Source organism: Hydra vulgaris, chromosome 03 (genome assembly GCF_038396675.1).
Source record: "Hydra vulgaris chromosome 03, alternate assembly HydraT2T_AEP".
In the NCBI taxonomy this organism is placed as follows: domain Eukaryota; kingdom Metazoa; phylum Cnidaria; class Hydrozoa; order Anthoathecata; family Hydridae; genus Hydra; species Hydra vulgaris.
In genome coordinates, this window is record NC_088922.1 from 48,670,535 (window position 1) to 48,693,343 (window position 22,809).

General features: G+C 27.6%; 1 protein-coding gene and 2 long non-coding RNA genes across 6 annotated transcripts; 1 reads left to right on the forward strand and 2 right to left on the reverse strand.

Moving 5' to 3' along the window:
- Positions 1-2: 2 nt before the first annotated feature.
- Positions 3-10,114, reverse strand: LOC100215049 (uncharacterized). Of its 4 annotated transcripts, none has more exons than XM_065793505.1 (7): positions 9,956-10,114; positions 7,753-7,868; positions 5,897-6,747; positions 5,503-5,796; positions 5,350-5,419; positions 5,091-5,213; positions 3-619 (listed from the first exon to the last, which is right to left on the reverse strand). In XM_065793505.1, exons 3-7 carry the CDS (start codon positions 6,713-6,715, stop codon positions 399-401), a joined length of 1,527 nt encoding a protein of 508 aa, XP_065649577.1. In that variant the 5' UTR covers positions 6,716-6,747; positions 7,753-7,868; positions 9,956-10,114; the 3' UTR covers positions 3-398. The 4 variants fall into 4 exon arrangements, with proteins under 4 accessions (XP_065649577.1, XP_065649578.1, XP_065649581.1 ...); XM_065793506.1 differs by lacking the exon at positions 9,956-10,114 and adding an exon at positions 9,869-9,887; XM_065793509.1 differs by lacking the exon at positions 9,956-10,114 and adding an exon at positions 7,950-8,166.
- Positions 7,947-8,318, forward strand: LOC124809212 (uncharacterized). Its single transcript, XR_010637623.1, has 2 exons — positions 7,947-8,068; positions 8,158-8,318. It is a non-coding gene; the product is annotated as an uncharacterized LOC124809212 (long non-coding RNA).
- A 4,292-nt stretch (positions 10,115-14,406) lies between the features above and the next one.
- On the reverse strand, positions 14,407-19,168 carry LOC136078235 (uncharacterized). The gene is made up of 3 exons (XR_010637624.1): positions 18,916-19,168; positions 16,674-16,814; positions 14,407-15,239 (listed from the first exon to the last, which is right to left on the reverse strand). It is a non-coding gene; the product is annotated as an uncharacterized LOC136078235 (long non-coding RNA).
- Between the last annotated feature and the right edge of the window lie 3,641 nt (positions 19,169-22,809).

Consider the following 22,809-nt stretch of genomic DNA (forward strand, 5'->3'; position numbering starts at 1 on the left):
CGTTAATACTAAAACATATCTTTCAGTTTATTATTTCTAGAGTCAAAATTTCCCAGGTTAACTTTAAAAAAAATTCATTGGTTCAATATATTTAAAATAAATATTACATCGAAAACCAAAAAAGACTTAAAAGTCGGATTAAAAATTTGAAGGAGTTAGAGTAAACAAACTTTCACTAAGTAAAAGTACATTTACATGAATTAAAGAAATGTTATAAAAAATTAATCCTGATTATATATTTACAAAAAATATAGACAAACTTAAGATTTAACAAGTTAAAATGACAAAACAAAAGTCTTTGTCAATAAATTGAAACGCAATATATTATATACAAAATTAACAACCGCATTTTGCAATCTTAATTTCTTAATTTTTTTTCTTAATTTTGATAAAATGTTCTAGAGTGTGTTTGATGATATAGGAGGCGAAGCGGAAGATTTCATGTGTCCAGAAATCATTTCTCTAGGAAGCTCTCTTATAGCACTCGAACATGAAGCTAACCTCTTTCGTAAACTAGCTTCTTCTTCGTCACAACGGTTTCTTTTCAATCGTAGAGTTTCGACTTCTTGGTTAATTCTATCAATTTCCTTTAGTTTATAGACTATCTGAGTATCTAAATCTAATTAGAAACAATTCAGGTTAAAAAAAATAGAGAAGCCACAAAAAAAAATTAACATGCATAAAGATTTACAAATTTGATTACGTAATTTTGTTGATATAATAGCATAAAAACAATCACAAAGAACATAAAAACAAAAAGCGCATGCATTAAATATATATATATATATATATATATATATATATATATATATATATATATATATATATATATATATATATATATATATATATATACAAAATGCATGAAAATATTGAAAATGTATCAAAATGTTATTAAAAATTCCCAATGTGATCTATGCGGAATCATTTTTTTTAACTTAAAGAAAAAAAAATATAAGAAAATTTTTTTTATTCTAAATATAAAGAATGTGGCTTGGAATGAAAAAAGATGTTTATGTTGATATCAGGAAATACAAAAACAGTAAATTGGTGGAGTGTTGAGGTAATATAGAAAAATTACCCACCAGTTTAACATAAAAGCAAAGGTATTGAAACAAATGAGTCTTCTTACATAGTTCCACTCAGAGTTGTTCCTTTCAGCATTTTTGCTTGGAATGGAATGCTCTGATGCAATTTTTATTCAAAAAATAAATAAATAAATAAATAAATAATAAAATCTATCAGAGGGAAATTCCAACCATTCTACATTTCTCCAAAAATTAGAGAGCCAACCAGAAAATAAAATTCCGAGGCCGCTAGTTTCAAAAGACTTGAAATTTGAAGTCCGGGTTTAGGCCAAATGCAGAATTTATTTTGACAATATTTTCACTTAAAACTCGTTTAAGAATTACTTTTTAATGTTATAATGTAGAAGTAAATCATTTTAAAACATAAAGATTTTAACATGTCTAAAATCACGTAGATCTCTTTTATCACAAAACATAATAAATAAAATGTGTAATAGATATAAATAAAAAATAAAAATAAAATACTATCAATATGATCTATAATAAATACAGATAATAAGGTATAGAAAATTAATTTAAAATTTTGAGTATTACATACGTATTTTTATTAAATGATTTACCGTGTTTTTTTTGAGGTTGTTTAACTTTTTTTTATAGTTTTTTTTACGATACATTCTAGAAGGCTACATTTTATATTTAATTTAATATATTTTAAATATTTAATAATCTTAACCAGTATGCGACATAAAAAATAATCAAAAAAGTATAAGATGGAAATTCAAAGAAATTAAAACTGGATTTAGATGCTCAACTTTTATACATACAACTTTTATTTCCATTTTCAAGTACAACAAACTTAATTAAAGTTATAGAACAGAACTAACTAGTAACTTGCAAACCGCATGAAGTTCTTGGGTAGCCATTTTGGCTCTTTTCAAAAGTGTAATGAACTTAGCAATATTGTTAGAAACAATAAAACCTGGATAGAACAAATAATAACAATAATTGACTTTACAACAACAACAAAAAAGAAATATTGGACAGTAAAACTTCTGTTCATTAAAAAAAAAAAAAAAAAAAAAATCAGAGTGTTTAATGTAACAAAACGTAAGAAAACTCTTTTGAAGAATATCCATTTAAAATCAAATTACAGAATGAATGAAATCGAATTGCTTAACAGAATTATTAAAAATTATCAAATATAATTTTAATCTTTTATCAAAGAACCAAATATTACAACAAAAGAAAGTTTTATTATAGCAAGAGACGTTGCAAGAGGCAAACACCCTTACACTGACTTTGTAAAGCAAAATATTTAAGAATTGTTTATAACTGAAAAATATTTAAGAATTGTTTATAACTGAAAAAGGAGTTGCTGAGATTAGGTTGGCAAACACATAGGACTTATTGGCTAATTAAAAAATATTTTTAAGCATCCAGTTTACCCAGTTCATTGTGGGACTCATTGATAACATTAAGGAGAAAAAAAAAAGTAATAATTTAGTTTTTTGTAAACCATAAGAAAATAACAATATTGTTACCTGCAAAGATATTCAGCCATCGTCTAATCATAGGTTTCTTGTTATGATGTAATTAGCTACAAAGCTAGAAAATTTAGCTAATGACGTCATAACAAACCCGATGTTTGAAAAAAATGTCATGATAAAAAAAGTCACGATAAGCAAGCTAGTCGCTCATTTTTTACCAGATGTTTGTTTCTAGTAAGAATTATTTCTTTGACCATAGAGAAATCAAATTGGTATTGCTTTATCTATTTTTAACTATCGTTTTAATTCGCTTAAAAACTTTTTCTCGTATTTTACTTAAATTTAAACAAAATTCAAATTTTTGCATTCGAACAAGATTTACGTAAAATACAAAAATTTAGTTTTGTTAAAAGCTAAACGAAATTTGTTCCTACTTTGACTGTGTGAGTTTTGAATTCGGCGTGAATAACTTATTCAAATTAAATTTTCAAAGCACAGTTATGTTATTACGTAACAAAGCACAATTAACGTTGCTATATAATAAAGCACAAGTAACGTTATTGCATAACAAAACACAACTGGAAATAATGGAAAGAAAAATTAAAAAAAAACTTTTAGAAATAAATGTGGTTTTAAGCAATTGACTTTAGACGAGGTAGAAAAGTACGAGCTTTTTTTGTAACGCTTTAATCAAAATATATATAAACGAGTACTTATTGCAAGTATTTATCAAGCATCGGAAAATTCTGACAGTTTTATATATTTTTTTCTCTAAACCGGAGTGATTGAAGCTCAAGTCAAAAGTAGCCCTTAACCAAATAATGCAGATTTTCGTTAAAAAAAAATTGTTTTCTTTTAATCTATTACTAATTTAGTACAAATTATATTAAAATTAATTTTTGGGCTTTAACCAATAGACTATATAAACTTTTCAACTCCCTATAAGGGGGTTCTAAATTATTATTATTATGTAATACGTTTTGAACATTTCTTATGAAATATGATGTAAGATAATTAAGATTAAAAAAAATGGGTCGGGAGACCATTTCTTAGTCAAATAGGTTTTTCAAAAAAAAAATCCCCAAATAACTCTTTGGGAGATCACTTCTTGGGGCTGTTTTTGTTTCTTCCGGTAAACCAAATCATTGTGATTTTTCGCATTCAATATTGCATTTGACGTTTATTATAACATAGAAGATAACATAAAATCCAGAATTTTTACTATTTGTGAAAGCTATCTCCACAAATACTTTTTTTTTCAAACAGTTATTTCTTAAGGTATTGACAGAACTTTTAAAACTTTTTAATAAAATCATGTTTTTGAAATTGCTTTACTGGTGATTTATTATTTGAATTTTCTCGATAAGGCGAAATATACGTATATTCAAAAATATATGTTAAAAAAAAACTAATGTTAACAACAGCTTTTACAAAACACTTGACATCCAAGATTAATTGAATAAAAATTAAGTAAAAACTGCGGTAAGTGCGTTTTCATTATCTCGAACTTATAACTGTTATTATTTAGGTAATAGACTAAAAATCATTTTAGCGCTAAAATCAACAATGATAAACATAAAATATTTAAGCAGTTAGGAATTCTAATAAACATAATTGCAAATTATTGAGTCGTAAAAATTTTTATCTTGTTTTCTCTTGAGGAGTGGAATTATGTACTGATTAATACAGAATTAGTAAACAGTAGTATATAATGCACTATCTAATAGTAAAGATAGTATTTATGTAAACAGCATAAAATACGAAAAGTAAACAGATTATCAAATAGCGATAAAGAGCTTGGTTGAACTTGTAAAATTTTACTTAGTTTAAAAAAGCCACAATTTTGTTGGCGTAAGAATGTAAACCTAAATCCATTTTTGACCGTTATTACGTTTTACTTATTATTCAAAAGACAAAAAATGAATAAATAAACAAGCTCGGAAAGACAGCTACTGTCGTTTTTGACTTTAAATGAACAAAAACGCGTAATGAGTAAAACTTAAAACGATTAACTTCTTTGTTTATAACTACGATTTTTGTCTCTCCAGTAAAGTTACTTATAATGAGTTTAGCAGGTTTACACTCTAAACCGACGATACATACATTACAACCGACGATACATACATTACAAACGATGATACATATTAATAAAAATATATATCAAACATTTTTAAGTCGCCGTGTATGCATGATCATTAAATATACGCAGCCTTCATTAAAAATCTAGTCATATGCGATGAAAAGACTCGAAAAGTTTAAATGAAAAAAATTAATTATTTATTTTGGACATTTTTAAATAAAAGCTTGAATTTTTTACAATTATGTAATACTATCTTACAAGTTGTTAAATTAGAAACTCATAATAAAAGAAAAAAATTAAATGGATTATAGCAGTTAGTCCTAAAAGCCTATCCATTCGATACTACGATAATGACGTACCAAATGAAAATATATATATATATATATATATATATATATATATACACACACACATATATAGACACACTTATTAATAAAAATATAATTATGTTTTAACTTAATATATTTAAACACACTAATGTTTAAACAATATTACCTTTTGCTTGTTGTTGATATCTGCGAAGTTGGCCTTCGTCCCTAGCCTTAGCTCGTCCTAACAAATTTGAGACTTCGCTTAATAGGCCAGCTTCGCGAAGATGATTTAGCAACGGGGAATTTACTAAAATCAAAAAAGCTTTATTACATAATATATCATATGCAAAAAACTGTCGTATTAATATTGTTTTATATAAATAAACTTGATCTTTGTTCAATCAAAATTCTTTTTAAAATATGTAAAAAGTGTAATTTTTTACCGTCAAAATTTGAGTCTGAAAGCGAAGAAGGACTCATCGGATAAATATGTCCATTTTGACTGCTATCCGCCTAAAATTAAATTTATTTCAAAAACAGTAATTGGGAAAAATTAAAGATAACTCTTTATTTATCTGAGTATTTAAATAACTTACTGAGTCTATTTTTAAATCTCCTTCTTGCTTTATTTTATACAGACCAGGTTCGACCATTGGTAATTCTCTGTCGTTATAATGCGAATGTAAACCTGGGGAATCAGGAGAACCGTGAAGAGGCGAACGACTCCGAGTAGGAGATCGAGATATATCTGACGAATAATATGGCCTTTGTAGAGAAAGTGAACTAATTGGACTTGCCCTTGACCTTGATGGAATTTCTACCATTGTCATTAACGAACGAGGATCATGGCAATCTCCGGACGTTGACGTAGTATGAGATGGATATACTATCTAAAAAATTAATTTTATAAAATTTTTTTGTTATGTATGAGTTTCTATCAAAATATACGTACTAACAATTTTTACAAATATAAATACTAATAATGATTACCTTGACAAGTTCGTCAACTATACTGTTGCATCCTTTTTGTATAGCTATATCTAATGGAGTTTGATCATTGTCGTTTTTCATAGTTTTGTCCGCTCCGGCTCTTAAAAGGGCAGCAATTGATTGGCATGCATAATCTATTTTTCCTTTTTCATGTATATGAGCTAAAATATGAAGACAAGTATTGCCTTCGTTATTTCTGCTATCAAGAACCGCTGAACGCTGTTCTTCTGACATTTCACGAGTTTGCGCAGCCATAACATCAATAGCTGTTACAAAAAATACTAAACGAGAATCTGAGTTCAATAGCATGGTTGCTGCAGTGTGCAAAGGCGTGTTGCTATTTAAAAATTCCGGAATAGACAATAAGTTTGAAAGAAGTGAACATACTTTTCGAAATTTTGGTCGCAACTCTTTTGTAGTAAACTTTGGACGTGATTTGTATAGAAAAATGACGCACCGATGGAGAGCGTTTTCTCCCAGACTTTCGGGCAAAGAGCTTGTTACTTTTGAATCAAAACCTGAATTTAACATCCATTCTAAAGCATTGCATTTTCCAAGAGAAGCGGCCCAGTGTATCAGAGGCAAACAATTTTCCCTGACAGGGTCAGGTATTTCAGAGTTCTTGTCCCATCCCATGCTCTCGTTCTTTTCTATATTATTTTTTAAAACTTCTAAATTAGACAAATGTCCTAACTGATCTGTACAATTTACTACAGCCTGAAGAATCTCGTGATGTTCAGGACACTCAACGGACTTGTCACAAAACGGAGTGCATTTTCGCCACACTATCATGCTATTATCCATTGAACTGTTGTGCATTTTTTCCTTTTCGTCTTATTTCTACTTATTTTCTGAAAAAGGAAATTGTTAAAAAGTATTAATTTAACAATTAAAAAAAAAATAGAGATAAAAAAAAATTAGATCTTAAAAAAGCGTCGTTTTTACAAAGACATATATTTTCAATAATGTTATCGTAGCTTCTATCTCTATAAAATTCGATAAAATTGGGAGACATGAGGTGATCAATTATTTACGATTCATGTTTTGAAGTTGTTTCAATGAACTTGTGAAGTTAGCAACCGCGGCGAGATCATAACCAATCAAAAAAAACCCTGAAGGAGGTTTCAGAATAATCATTTTTAAGGCTATGGTTTACACAATAAATAAATTTTCTACTATAAACATAAATTATAAAAACTATTTTCCAAAAATCTTTTCAACATTAAAATGTATTGTAAATCGTATTCAACATTTTATTTACAATTTGGATTTTATAATTAACTAACTCACCCCCTTTTTTTTAAATACAGTTAGTCAAAGTTGTAAGAAAGCGTTTAAGTTTATAGAATTAGCGAACTATATTTCACAAATTCTATTGAGTGTTACAAGATACGTGGTTAATTCGTTCATTAAGAGGGAGGTCTCGCTGTGAACTTCATTGAATAACTATCCCTCCTCGCTATCAATACAATTTATTAACTTTAAAAAAAAATTTGTTACGAAAAATTCCAGCATTCTTTTTATAAAACTTGTTGCTCAAGTAGTCGAATATTTTGTTTACTTTTTTACAATCAACAATGCAGTGCGATAGGAAAGATTCTATGCGACATATTGATAACAATTGAGGACCGGAATGAAGATAAAAACAGGACGTTATTAGATCTATTCAGATCTATATACGAAACTATAAACACAAACGAAAATATAAATATTGTATTAAATGATCGCGAGTAGTTTCCGTCGTGGATTAAAATATTCAAAATTGGGAATCGGTGTCGAAAGTTATTTTATAAAAAGTTTGTTTTTAAAATTTAATCAAACACACAGAAAAAAAACAACAAAAACAAACGTCTCACCTCAAGTATATCAACGGGCTTACTCTAGCGTAATATTTTAAAGCAGCTAACTTTAACCCAAAGGAAGCGGCTTCCCTTCTGTATAAACGCAGCTTCTAGCTGAAACTTTAGATGTACTAAAAAGAAAAAAACAAATCATTGTATGCTCAATGATAGCCTTGAATAAGTCGCACCTGCGGTTTAAAACTAACACTAACCAATCGCAGTCTGTTCTCTATCATAGAAGTTTTTATTTTAAAAACACGCATTCAAGCGCTGTATAGTCGCTAACAGAGACCACAAGCATCTGGAACCTCATAGGCGGGAATAAACAATAGTAGGTTTTTAGATACACGTGTTGTATCAAAAATCCATGAAAACTTACTTTAAGTTTTATTGAAAAAAAAAATTAATAAAAAATTTTAGTAACGCCGACAACTGCAGTTTAATAACTTTAACAGAAGTTGTCAAAAATCTTTAAAGGGAATGTCAATAAAAGAATCGTATTGAGTATATAGCAGAAACATCTGTCAGTTACAACGCCTACGGAGATTTGTTCAAAAAAAAAAAAAAAAAAAAAGTAAAAACGTTTAAAGAAACAAGGCGAACGAGATGATGGTTTCCACAACCTATATTGATGTAATTAGCAATACACACGAGAATTCCACACTCCAATATAAAATACTTCTACTTATTAAATACTTATTTTTAAAACAATATGCGTATTTATTATGTATATTTTCATTTTATAAATTTAAATACATATTAATGCATGATAATGTAAGGCTATGATTAATTTACGAGCTTTAAGAGTTAGTTGAGTTCCACGTCTGCATTTTACTCTTCGTTATAAAACAAAGCTGACTGATTTAATTGTAAACAAATTGTTTTTGAGAAAATCCGACGAATTCGATAAAAAAAATTCAAGAAATGTTAACATATAACTTTTTAAATAGAGTATACCATATACAACTTTCTTCCCAGCAACGTCAAAATCTTAAATAAAAATGCTTTTTTTTTTTAAAATAAAATAATAAAACTAAAAACTTTTAACCACATATTCGTTATTTCGCATAACATTCACGGGGGTAACTAGTACACGCAAGGACTTTTAATAGTTGTGTCAAGCATCTAAACAATCTACATTCCTTATTATGCGTCATTAGATCAAGTTACATGTTTTATTTATTCTTGCAGACGGAGGGTGACTCTTTCACAAACTTTCTTTTTTTTGTTCTGAGTGGCATGGTCAGAGGAAGTGTGAAAACAAAACAATTGGTAGTCATTTACTAAACAATTTTATACTTCCTTTAACAATTTATCAAACTGTAATCTATAGATAATAAAAACATGCGAGCGAATTATGAGGATAAGTCAAATTTGCAAAGTGGCATCTAAAAAAGTTTAACAAAGGACAGTAAAAAAACAAATTGATGCGCTGCTATGCTATAAAGTTTATATCGTATAAAACAATATTAAATTTGAAATTTGAAATCTTAAACGCTCTCTTTAATCTGCGAACATTGAATGCTGTAAACATCGAGCACTTCAGGAAATCGATAGACAGCTCAACAACGTCGTAACAAATATAAACGGATTAATAATATTGAGATTAAGTGACCTGTATTGTTAAGTCAACTGCTACGCTCTAAATGGCTTCTGTTTACGTCGTTAAATAAGTATTAACAACTCATTTATTTTATCGTACTCAGTATCTTGTAAAGGACGTTTCAAGCGAATTTATTAAAAAATTTATTTGGTTCTGTTTAATATAATAAAACACTAAAATTTAATTTTGTGTGTGTGTGTGTGTGTGTATAAATATATATATATATATATATATATATATATATATATATATATATATATATATATATATATATATATATATATATATATGCATATATATATTATATGTATATATATATTATATATATATACATATGTATATATACATATATATATATATATATATATATATATATATATATATATATATATATATATATATATATATATATATATATATATATATATTATATATATATATATATACACACACACAAAGTTTTCGTTAAAAAATGTTTCATCTAAAAAATATAATAAATATCAGTTTATAAAAAGAAAAAATTTTAACCTCACGTTCGCCAACAATCGATGAAACCTATGAAAAAAACTTATGAAAAAGAGTTTGTAATAAATAAATATTTGTTAAATTACTTACTTTTACAACGTCTAGCGGCGAGCATAAGGTTCCTGAAAGATTATAACGTTTCGCTAGTTCAACTATCGTTCCTATCAGTCGACGCAAGTGAATCGAATTTCATAAGCAATCACGTGACGACAGTAGAACGCTGCTGATTGTTGTAATCATATCTTAAGTGTTTTTTGATTGGTTGGTATAAGTCTATTATAGCATTGTTTACAAGTTCATCATCACGGTTTATTTCTGATTCTATTGTAAGATTTGTTGGTTCTGAAACAGATGTTTTCGTGAAAAGAAAAATACAAACATAAAATAACCTTGGATCACATCCATCCGCGTAAAGAAGTTTTTAAAGTATAAACAAACACAGAACAAGGGGCTGCGTGTTTAAATAACGCAGTTCTTTTTACGTAAAGCATATTAAATCGGTATCTGAAGTAACGTATAGGGGGTATATATCAGCAATTAGCGGAATTAAAATGCTTATCGCCTGATATTTTTGTGATAATTTAATTTAAAGTAAAAAAACTTTTTAAGAATTTTTTTTGTTATCTAAAGGCTATTCCGTGTACTATGCGTTCTACTCGCATTTAAGTGGTAGACTTGATTTTGTTTAATAATTACTTTACCTTAAAAAAACATTTTGTAATAAAAGACATTTAAGTGAATAAAAACTTTTGGTTCTTTTCTTTGTTGTACATAATTTTAATATTAAATATAACTTTAAAATAAGAATTATTTTTATATCGCTTTATTTTTCTTTTACTTTTTTCGATAAAAAGTTAAACATTCTAAACAAAATCGAACTTTCTTTTTTAAATTGTCCGACTAATATTTGACATTTACCATTTTTTTTTTTTTTTTACAAAACTTTTTCAACGATGACAGATTCTCTTAATTATTTAATATCGTTAAGATCTAACGAGATATTTTATGACATGCCAACTTTATTGGAATGCGTAACAAAGGAAAGCGGAAACTCGGGTATACCAAAAACATAATCAAGTGTATATAATTATAATTATTTGATGGGTGGAATTTGAATTTGAATTAAAAAGATCTAGCTTGCATCGAAGATTTTCTTAAATTATGAGTATTTGAAAACACTGCAAGGATGGAAACTACCTTCATCTTGAAACTAAATTATTTAGTGCTTTTTTGTTGCGAAAGCCATTCTTTCAAACTTAAATTATTAGGTCGTTTTTCATCCGTTATCAACGTTACAAAGAAAATATTATATGCAAAATGATTTATATATATATATATATATATATATATATATATATATATATATATATATATATATATATATATATATATATATATATATATATATATATATATATATATATATATATATATATATATATATATATATATATATCTATATTATAAGGGGAAGTAGATGTCAATTTGCAGATTTTCTTTTTTAAGGTTTTCGTTTCGGAAACTATAGGTTGGGGCGACCGAGCAGCACAATTAGTTAACCCAATGCTGTTTTTTTCAATCTTTTTTTGTTAAAAAAAAGAAACGTCTAATAACTATACTACTGGTAATTAATCCAAAGCAGAGCCGACGACACCGGATGGCACGTGCCCCCCCCCCCCACTTTTTTCTAAAGGACTTTTTTCTGAAAGGAATAGGGGCGCATCTTAACTATGGATGAGGCTAGATTTCAGAAAAGAAAAAAAGAAACTAATCATAAATTTTCTTTTGCTAATTAACTTTTTTTTAAATAGAACTTACAAAATTTACTAAAATCAATGAAATTATTTTTATAGACTACATATAACTTTATATATATATCATATATATATATCATACATATAACTTTATATATATCGGTAAATATAATAGCTAAAATATAATAGATAAACATAGTCTAAGCCTAAAATCATCTAGATTAAAACATTTTTCACTCGCAAGCTGATAAATAAATAATATAAATAAATCATATTTATTCAATTCGCCACTATATGCTATTTTATAAGAATTAAACTTACTAAAAGCTTTAAAAACTTCATAGGGCGTCTTGCCCTTCATATATGGGGGTTTCTTGCCTCACCTAAAGCCACGTATGTTAATTGAATAGAAAACTAAATTTATTGATTGGGTGTTTATTTCTCAACTTTAAATATAAACCCCCGAAAGTTTCAAAAAATTTTGAAAAAATTTTTTGAACAGTTTCAAATATTTTAATGTATGGAGATTTCAAAAGCCATAATAGCTATATCTAAAAATTTATCTAAGCATAAAAATTTTACTTTTTTTAAGTAATAAAAATATCGATACTAAATAGTTAATTAACTCATTAGTAGTATACTACTAGTAGTATACGTACGTATCTAAACGACTTCTGTTGCAAAAAAAAATCCTGATAAAGTTAAAAGGTAAAAAGCTTTTTTGGCTTCTTGTTAGATTTAATAAAAAAGACATATTTAAGGGCTAGCGGTAATTGCCGGCAAATAATTCTGTGGTTAATTGTCGGCAGTGCCAGCAAATAATACAGGGGTTAATTGCTGGCAGCACAAGCAAAGAAAAAAATTAATTGACAAATATGACATAGTTAGTACCTGACAAATTGATTTACATAAACTTTGAAATTCAAGCCGCCAGTACAAAAAACAATATGATAATGAATTATTTGAAATGCAATCATAGATTGCAGATTAGCTACAAGAAGTGCAAAAAATAATGCAAAAGGGATCTGCTTGTAACGCAAACCCAGACTTTGTATCTACTGGCATATTATCTAACGGCAGTGCAAAAAAAAAAAGAAAAAAAAAAGAACCGCATGCAATACATCTACAGTCTTTAAATTATGTTCCGGCAACGCAAAGTAAATATATTGTGAGTTGCTCGCAATGCAATAACAGATATTGAATTATCTACCGGCAGTATAATTACAGTCTTGGAGCTTCTTACAATGCAATCAAAGACTTTGAATTAATTGTCGGCGTGCAAAATTTAATACAAAAGTGAAATGTTTGCAATGCAATAAAAGACTTTAAAAGATCTAACGGCAGTGCAAAATATAATAAGAACTGCTTGCAATGCACGAAAGACTTTAAAATATCTGCCGGCAGTACAAAAAACATAATTGTGAGTTGCTTGCAATGCAATAACAGACATTGATTCTACCGGCAGTATGATTACATTCTTGGAACTTCTTACAATGCAATCAAATACAGCAAATTATCTGTCGGCAGTGCTAAATATAGTGTGAACTAGTTCTAATTCAATGAAAGACTTTAAAAGATCTAACGGCAGTGCTAAATATAATATGAACAGCTTGCAATGCACGAAAGACTTGAAAATATCTACCGGCAGTACAAAAAACATATAATTGTGAGTTGCTTGCAATGCAATAACAGGCATTGAATCTACCGGCAGTTTGATTACAGTCTTGGAACTGCTTACAATGCAATCAAATACTACAAATTATCTATCGGCAGTGCTAAATATAGTATGAACTGGTTGCAATGCAAAGAAGGACTATAAAATATCTGTCGGCAGTACAAAAAATATATAATTGTGAGTTGCTTGCAATGCAATAACAGATAATCAATTATCTACCGGCATACAATAACTTTATTGTAATGCAACAGAACAAAAAAGTCAAATATTTGCACCCAATTTGGTCACGTTAACCTTACGACGTAAAAATTAAAACATTCATTTTGAATATTTACTTTAAAAGTAATAGAACAGAGGGTGCACAATTTGGATCTAATTTTTTCTAAAAACATCATTTTACTTTAATTTATTAAATTAATTTTAAACTCATAAAAGCTTACTAACTTTTGACTTGAATCGTCGTTTGTTCTTGTTCCATATTTGATCTGATTGTTGCCTAATGATTCAAAAGGTAAATTTCTGTGTGAAATCTACCAAATGATGTCATTTCAACAGTAACCATACCTATATATAAATATATATATATATATATATATATATATATATATATATATATATATATATATATATATATATATATATATGTATATATATACATACACACACACAGGGGCTCCCCCTGAGCTGGCGCCTGCCTTAAGGAAATTTGGCGGAAACAGTCGCGAAAAAAACAATATCTGCGTTTTTCTTTAACTAAAGGTAAAGAAAAACGGAGAATAAAAAGCTTACTGGTTTTCTTAACAAAATTCAAGCGCTATTATATATATATATATATATATATATATATATATATATATATATATATATATATCTATTATACAAAAATCTCTGTATTATTACTAACAAAGTATTAATACTCTGTATTATTACTTTCATACAATTAAAATATATTAGAGAGCCACTAATTAAAATATATTAGAGAGCCACTAATTCTACTAAAAATATAGCACAAAATCAATAAAAATACTACATCATCTTCAGTTCTTGGTTTAAAACAGTTAAGATAAAACAAACTGGCTTTCTTAACAAAATTTCTTAACAAAAACGGCTTTCTTAACAAAAACGGCTATTATACAAAAATATAAAAACTCTCTGCATAAGTACTAACTTTTCTGCTTATATAAAAAATAATCTGTAAGTAATTGATTATAATGAAAATTAGACAAGGAATCAATATAAATACTATATCAACTATAGTTCTTGGTTTGTAAAAGACTTTTTCAAAAAGTAAGACTTTAGATCATTTAAACCAAATCGACTGTCACAAACGATAGCACTGAAATTACATAGAATATCTTTGCATTGGCCTTTACGAGCACAATTTAAAATATCTCCAATTGCATATTCACTAACAATATGATTCAGTCTAAATGAATCTTTTTCTAAGATTGTCATTTTTTCCCATACTCTCAGACAAGTACTTTTATACACTCGCTGAGAACAAGGTAAAGGAGGTCTACCCTGTTTTATTGCCATAGCAGGAAATTTTAGATGTTGAATTGACATATTCAGCATTTGATCGTCTGAGATTTGACTATTTATACTTTTGTTTGTCAAATTGTTTGTCTCTACAGCTAAATTGTCCTCATCTAAACTATTTTTTAATATATCAATAGCACTTTATCTAAATTTCAGCATCAACATTTTCTGACTCAACAAGGCATGATTGAGTTTCAAAGCCCTGAACGTTTGAATTTCCTAATGAAGATAAAATCGATGTAGTGATGTCTGCTTTAACTCCATTTAGCATTTGATTATGCTGTTGCCATTCTCCACGTATAACCTGTTGTTCAATTGAATTGAGATATTGAAGAGCCTGCGGAAATGTTGCCTTTGACTCGTCACTTAAAATGTTAGCAATCTTCATTGCAATAGAGTACGCTGCCTGGAAAAATTTAAAATTATTATAGCAATTAAAACATGGTAGTAATTATAGATTTTTTATAAATAGCCAAAATAATTAAGAGTCTTTAATTTTTAATTTTAAGTGCTGGGTATCTTCAAAAAAGTAAAAAAATAAACAATCAAACCATAAATCTTTTTTCACGCGTATTATACAGTTTCGAAGGTATAACATGTGTCACTTTTGAAAAAACATTTAATGGTGCTACAGTTGTATTTATAACCCATCTCTTATTAACTAATTTGTTTGAATACCAAATATTCCTTAAACTTCAGTTACAAAGTTTAACGAATGGTGCTACAGTTGTATTTATAACCCATCTCTTATTAACTAATTTGGTTGAATACCAAATATTCCTTAAACTTCAGTTATGAAGTTTAACGAATACGAGGTATTCCAAAAATTTTTACAAATTATGAATATTTGTTAATTGTGAAACTTTAGTCACTAAATATGTACTTCGCTATTCATTCGACTATTTGTTAAAAAGGTTAAAATCTAGTTTAAACTTTAAATCAGATTTAATATTTGTGTACAAATTGTGCAATATTTTCTTTAATTCATTTTTAACTTTTACTAACATATAATAAACTTTATTAGAGTGATACAATTTAAAGTTTAAAGCTTAAGTATCTGGTTTTTGCTAAATTGTTTTTGTAACAATTGCTACACCAATATTTCCATTTTAGACATTATTAACAAATTGTTAATAATGTCAAAAATTAGTATTTGCGCTATTTGCGTATCAAAATTAATTACATAATGATTGGTACATTTGATTAACTAATGACTGCCACAATAGATACACGATGATTGGTATTAATCATCATTCACATGGAATTCATGTGAGAACATAAAAAGCCATAGCGCTAAAGTTATGAACCAGATGTTACTGAGAAAACAACAAACAGTTTATAACTATTTAATTTATTTAATGAAGTGATATTTATTGTTTTTGTGTTATTTTATTGGAAACTAAATATTTCTCCATTAATGGTTTTATTTTTACTATTTGTCATTTGTTATTATTGTTACTATTATTGTTTTTTTTTACACTGTTGTTTCTATTATACATTTTTTAAATCAGTTTTTATTATTTTGTTATACATAATTATACATAATATAATATACACATAAACATTTTTATATTGCCATTTATTATTACTGTTAGTGTAACTATTATAACTTTTAATGTTTGGTGTCATTGCATTTATCAGATTACTGTTTGAGGGACACACCATCAATTACAGTCATTTCATAATTATTTAATTATTATTATCATATAATGATAACTAATTTTGTTAATATTATTATTGATGATTTTTAGCTTAACTTGCTTATATACATATTTATAATGTAAACATTACTTAAAAAAATAAATATTTTGTTGAGAAATTTGCTGCATTTAAACATTACCTTTTTTGACAAAATGCCAAAGGAAGTCCGATTTTGCACCATTTTGACAAAAATACAACTAAAGAGGGTAAAGCTTCTTGCAATCATTGTAAGAATGTACTCAATGCACAACAGTACTCAACTTCTATTCTTCATACACATCTTAAAGCAAAACATGGAGTTATTAACACGCAGTTTGAGGAAAACAAAAGGAGAGCTGCAGAAAAAAAAATTATCTAATTCAGCAAAAAAAGCAAAAAATACTGTCGGTCAATGCTCAACAATCCTCAAAATATCAAAAATATGTTATCCATACTTAGTTTTTTTAAGTGTAAAGCTCGCTCTTTTAAACTTTCTTTGAGTAGCTAAACTATATTTATCCACACCATAATAACCCTCTCTTAACTCTAAAACACGAACTTGACGAACAAGGCCACTGCGCGGAGAAACAAGTTGAGCGCGGTACTACCAGGGACTTTGTTGGGATCGAACTCGGAACCTCTAGCTTATGAAGCGAGTGCTCTACCACTACACCACTACCGCATATTTGCTAATTATATCATTTAAAAATACAATCGTAACTCTTGTTACTAACTAATGATCATTATTTAAAATGTAACAATAAAAAATACAAAGTGCAACTTTTTTTTAATAATTGGCAAAACTAACTAATAATGCAAATCGAAATCACAAAATATATATATATATATATATATATATATATATATATATATATAAATATATATATATATATATAAATATATATATATATATAAATATATATATATATATATATATGTTTTTATTAATTTTAATTACTTTAAAAAATAAGTTAGTGTTTTGATTTCAAATTGTTAATGTCACAAAAACTGAAAGTTGAAGTTTTTTAGGTTATTCTTTTAGCTACTAGAGTGCGTTAAAGTATTACCCATATGGCAATCACCAACTTGAAAAACCTCTTATATTTAGTGGTGATTTGGAATAAAACTATTTTAACTTTTTGTATTTAAAAATGATTAATTTTTTCAAAAACACTGTTTTATAAAATATGTTTTTCGGAGATGGTAAAAACCAGCATAAGTTTGTAGAATATTCTTATGATAAAGCTACATCTTGAAACAATTTTTTTTTGGTTATTGCGCTCTTATCAATGAAGACTTGCCAAACCCTCATTTGATATAGTGAATTGTAGAACATTAATTGGCTTTAGTACATTGACTATCTTATAGCCCACAGCTGCAAGGGAGTGACGCTACATCAACTGAGGGTTTTGCATGCGGCAATCTTAAAAAGTCTCACTGATGTAGGTATGTGTTATCCAATGAGTTACGGCACCAATTATGTAATAAAAATCTTTGACCAATTTAACAAAGCGTACTTAGTGTTTCAGTTGTAAGGATATATTTTGTTGTCGTATTTTTTTAGAATTTTATATCAACATTGACATTTTTAAAAAAGTAGAAGAGTTAAACTTTGTTTTTGTATAATTTTTTTTTGTAGTTACACCGCTTTTATTGAAATAACTTTTCTTAAAAACTTTGTTGTTGATCAGACATCAAGTGTGCATGCCAAATTTTATTGAAAAAGATAATGTAGTAGAATATGTACCTAAATTAAAATATTTTAAAGCAAAACATTATGCTTCTAAACAAAAAGTTTCATAATAAAACTACCGTTAGCCAAATCTGACATTTTAAAATTGGTCACAGTGTTATTAAGCAATCTTTGTAATCAAATTTTGTTACTTAAATGAGCATAACTTTTTGTGGAATTGTTATTTTGTTATGAAATTTTCACTATTGTAATGCTGATTTTAGCCTCTTTTCAATGATATATAATAATCAATAATAAAAAAAATAGTTTAACATTTTTACACACGTCCCTAACTGATGAAAGCACAATAAGCACAAAAAAATATAATATTGTTAGCCCCCTTAACTGTAGCACTACCCGCCTTTACACCTTTCTTTTGATACCAAGTTATAGAAATTTGATGTGAATTGGCCAAGTTGTAGTTAAAAACCTACTTACTAATTAAAATCTCATGAATTTGTTACCTAAGACCTCAAAATTTTTTATAAAATTGACAGAATGAAAATCATTAAGCAATTAAGATTATGAGCGAATAATTCTTAATCTATTTAAATTCATTTTACTTCTTCCACTTTATTTATTTTATTTTACTTATTCCACCTTAGATAAAAGATCATGTTAAACATGATCAAAACATGTTGTATATATGTTGTATATAGTGTTTACTTACTGTTTTTTTTTGTATCCCGATTAATTGGATGGCAGTTGTTTTTACAAAAATATAGCAAAGCTTCTTCTGCTTCTTCAAAAGATGAATAAATGGCACCGTGACAGAAGTAAGCCATTTATATTAACAAGAATGTTGAAATTTAAAATATTTAATCTTAAAAGCTATATGTGCCTCTTTTAAAAATTAAAGTATGCGAAGAATTTGATACTTTTTTACTTTGTTAATTAAAAATTGATTTTCAATACTTCCTGCCGGCAATAAACCCCAGAATTAAAAATTTGAGCTTAAATATCGCAAAAAGTAATTGCCGGCATTGCCGGCAATTACTTTTTGCGATATTTAAGCTCAAATTTTATCGAATTTTTTATTTCTTTAACTACTAAGCATGGTTAAAGTAGAAAGAGTTAAACCAAGAACAAAATGAGCAGTAAAATAAAGAAAAGTTCTTAATGCAAAGGTGCTTCGTGGCAGTGAAACTATAAATATTGTAATTCCTGCTTCTTTAAGTGTTAATAATGTATCTTTTGTTCATAATCAAACCGACATCTCCAATACACCGAGTTCCCTTCAACACAAAACTGAAGCTCTTTTTAACTTAACACTAGATAAAAATTACAATTTTAAAAACGAAGATGTGATTGGTTATAGAATAATTGACAGTTCTCTCTTGTTAGATGCTGTGTTTTGTGTTGCCAACTTGTTTCCAAATAACTTCAACAATAATTAAAAACAAAAACAAAAAGCGAGGACTTGCTAGTGAACTATCAATTTTTTGAGTTGAGTAAATAAGGGATGCTCCTCAAATCAGAACCTTGCTAAAAGCAGTTTAAATGCTTTGGCCCAAATCCCAAATGCACAGTGGGAAAATTCCCATTTTTGTAAAATGAACTTTATTGGTTCTGCAAGTGAAATGGAATGCGAAGGAGCCAATTGAATGAGCTTTAATAGGATGTTTTAAAAGGCGATATTTTTGATATCTGCAGCTTTCACCTTAATATGTTTTATTGATAAAATAAAACTAAATTTAAAAGTTTCAAGACTCTTAAACATTTAATGTAATAAAATTGATAAAATATATATTACGATAAAATATAAATATATTCAGTTGAAAAATATGATTTTCTAAGCAGTAAAATCTGAAATAATATTTTTTTTAATAAAATGATGATTATATACAACTTTTATATAATTTCACTTTATTAGAGACCCAACAAGACATACTTTTGAAAATATATTTTTTTGTTAATATTAATAACCCATTAAATTCTAAAGGGTCTTGAGATATCCCAAAAAATATTTTTTATTCAAAAGACTTTTAAATCCAGTGTTATTTTATCATATAGAACACATTAAGGTGCGAGCTGCAGATATTTTTCAAAAATGTTGTTTTTTGAAGCACCCTAATGTTTATCCTGATGCTCAAGTGACCGAATTAGAATGTTCTGGGCACTATCAAAAGCATGTTGGATCCCGACTTGAGTAATTAAAAAAAAAAGTGAAAGGAAGACTTAGCGACAATTTGAAAGATGGAACATTTGATCAATGGCAAAATTTCTTTAGTTTAGCAATCAGACAAAATACTGGTAAATTAGTTGCCATAAAATCAGCAGGGCTTGCTACTCTTTTTCAAGTCAATCATCAAAAGTTAACAACTGGCATGACACACATTGTTCAAATGGCGCTAATAGTTTGTGTAAATTTAATAGCGACATAGTAAATGGCATCAAAACCTACAAACTAGGTCCTGGTCTTCTATTAGAGGTTCTATACAAAACCAGACCTGTGTTTGAGGACCTCACTAAAGAAGATGAGGTTTAAAAATATCTTCATGGCAAGACTCAAAATGTTGATGAGTCATTTAAAGGAAAATTTTTGAATATATACGATGAAGTAGCTAATTTTAACGTTGGAATGAAATGATTAATTCTAATTTACGAAAAACTTAACGTTATTCCTGGACAATGGATCCATTCGGAACTCCGTCTCGTCGGATTTTTCTCGGCTTTTCGGAGTTTCGGAGTTCGAGAGAAACCGAGAAACTTTGACGGAACTTCGACGAGGTTTTTAGAAAATATCAATTTTTACTCGTAAAATAATTAAATTCTTATTTTAATTCTACGCTGCTTTTACAGTAGTTCTTGTTGTTTTCAAAATATAAGTGTTCTCTTTGTTCAATATCAACACTAATTCACATCGCAAAGCAATTAGAAATGCACAGTGGGCCAGGTGGTGGTGGTGGAAAAAACCTAAAAAAAAAAAGCTTATTCTATTCAAAACCATATAATAAAACATACTCGTACTTTTCCATTGTACTATTTCAAAAACTCTTTTGAGTGTAATGGTATCTTTTTAATATTAGTCTTTTTTTAAATCCACAAAAATTAGTTGCGGTATAATAAAATGTAATATATAATAAAATATCTTTTTTTGTCAAAAAAGCAAGAATTTTTTAATTTTTAAGCAAAGATATTGTAAACAGTAACTTTTAAAATATAATGCGTATGTGATATTAGTTAATGTATTTTAACTATTTAATAGTTTACTTTTATAAATAAAAATATTTAGTCAAGATCATTATTTATAATATATACAAAACTGGTCTGAAAATAATGAGGTAAGTTTTAAACATATAACACTTTTTTTTTACAATAATGTCGTATATAGTATGATCAAAATAATTTTGTCCATCATAAGTCTTATATATGCCCCACTGTGCATTGTGGCGAAATTGTGTAATAAAATGTTATCAGTGATAACAAATAATAATAATTAATGTTTAATTATACTTACTTATTAGAATAAATAACTTAATTAATAACTTAAAATGTGATAACTTATTGCAATTAAAATAAAATTAAAAACAAACATCTGTCACAGTCAAATTGATCATTTTTCTTTTATAGAGAAAAATGGTTTCGGCGTGGAATTATTTTGATAAAGTTGTGGTAAATGATAAGAAATACGGAGATTGCAAAAAATGCCATAAAAGAATCGCTTGTCTAGGAAGCAGCACAAACGGCCTAATTGGTCACGTCAAAACTTGCAAGAAAATAGATTTAAAACCATCCAGTTCCAGACTAGTTTTGACTAAGATGTCGTTAAACTATCTTCTTGCCAAGTTGACAGCTCTTGATGTATATTCGATTAGGTCCATAACTCAATTTGAAACACTAAGAATGCTTTTTGAAAATTATGGGCGTAATTGCCCAAGTCAGCGTCCACAATTTCAGAAAAAATTAAGATGTTTTATCCTGAAGCCAAATGTTTAATGATTTTCGTATCTGGGGATTAACTCCTTTTAGAAAATTAGAATTAATGTCAGTTTCTACAACCTTTAATTATTTTTTATGTTTTTACGAAATCGTAAAAACATTATGTTGGTATCAATGAATCGTTGTTTGCACAATCCCGATTTTTTTTTAAATAAAAACCAGACACTTTTTTACGCTCCAAAAAAAGATACTCAAATTTATACTGCAAAATTATTTGATCAAATATTTGCAACAAAAGAAAATAGTCTCCAACCGAAATCAGATGATCGCGCTAAAAGCAAACAAGAAGAACCATCACAATCGACTCTTTTTTTGTCGAAATTCAAGAAGTTCTATATCAAAATCAATCAACAGCTAAAAAGCCAAAAAAAGTCAAGACCTTCACCAATTAGTTAAAAGAATATGAAGTAACTGGTGTGAAATCAGAAGCAGTTTTAAAATTTGAACTAGCCATTCACAGAATTCAAGCAACTTCCTCGGAAGCAGAAAGAGTTTTCTCCTCGTCTTCTAGATTTGTCTAATGAAATGACAGATGTTTTCATCTTTTTAAAATATTATTTTAAAAGATCTTTAGAATAAATACCTTTTTTTTCATTTTATTTTTTTAGTTTTTACTATAGTT

Coding starts and splice junctions, on each gene's coding strand:
- LOC100215049 (XM_065793505.1), bottom strand. CDS start 6,715: ATGCACAACAGTTCAATGGATAATAGCATGATAGTGTGGCGAAAATGC. Junction 5,797..5,896: donor TAGTTGACGAACTTGTCAAG/GTAATCATTATT, acceptor TTAATTTTTTAG/ATAGTATATCCATCTCATAC. Junction 5,420..5,502: donor GAGATTTAAAAATAGACTCA/GTAAGTTATTTA, acceptor ATTTAATTTTAG/GCGGATAGCAGTCAAAATGG.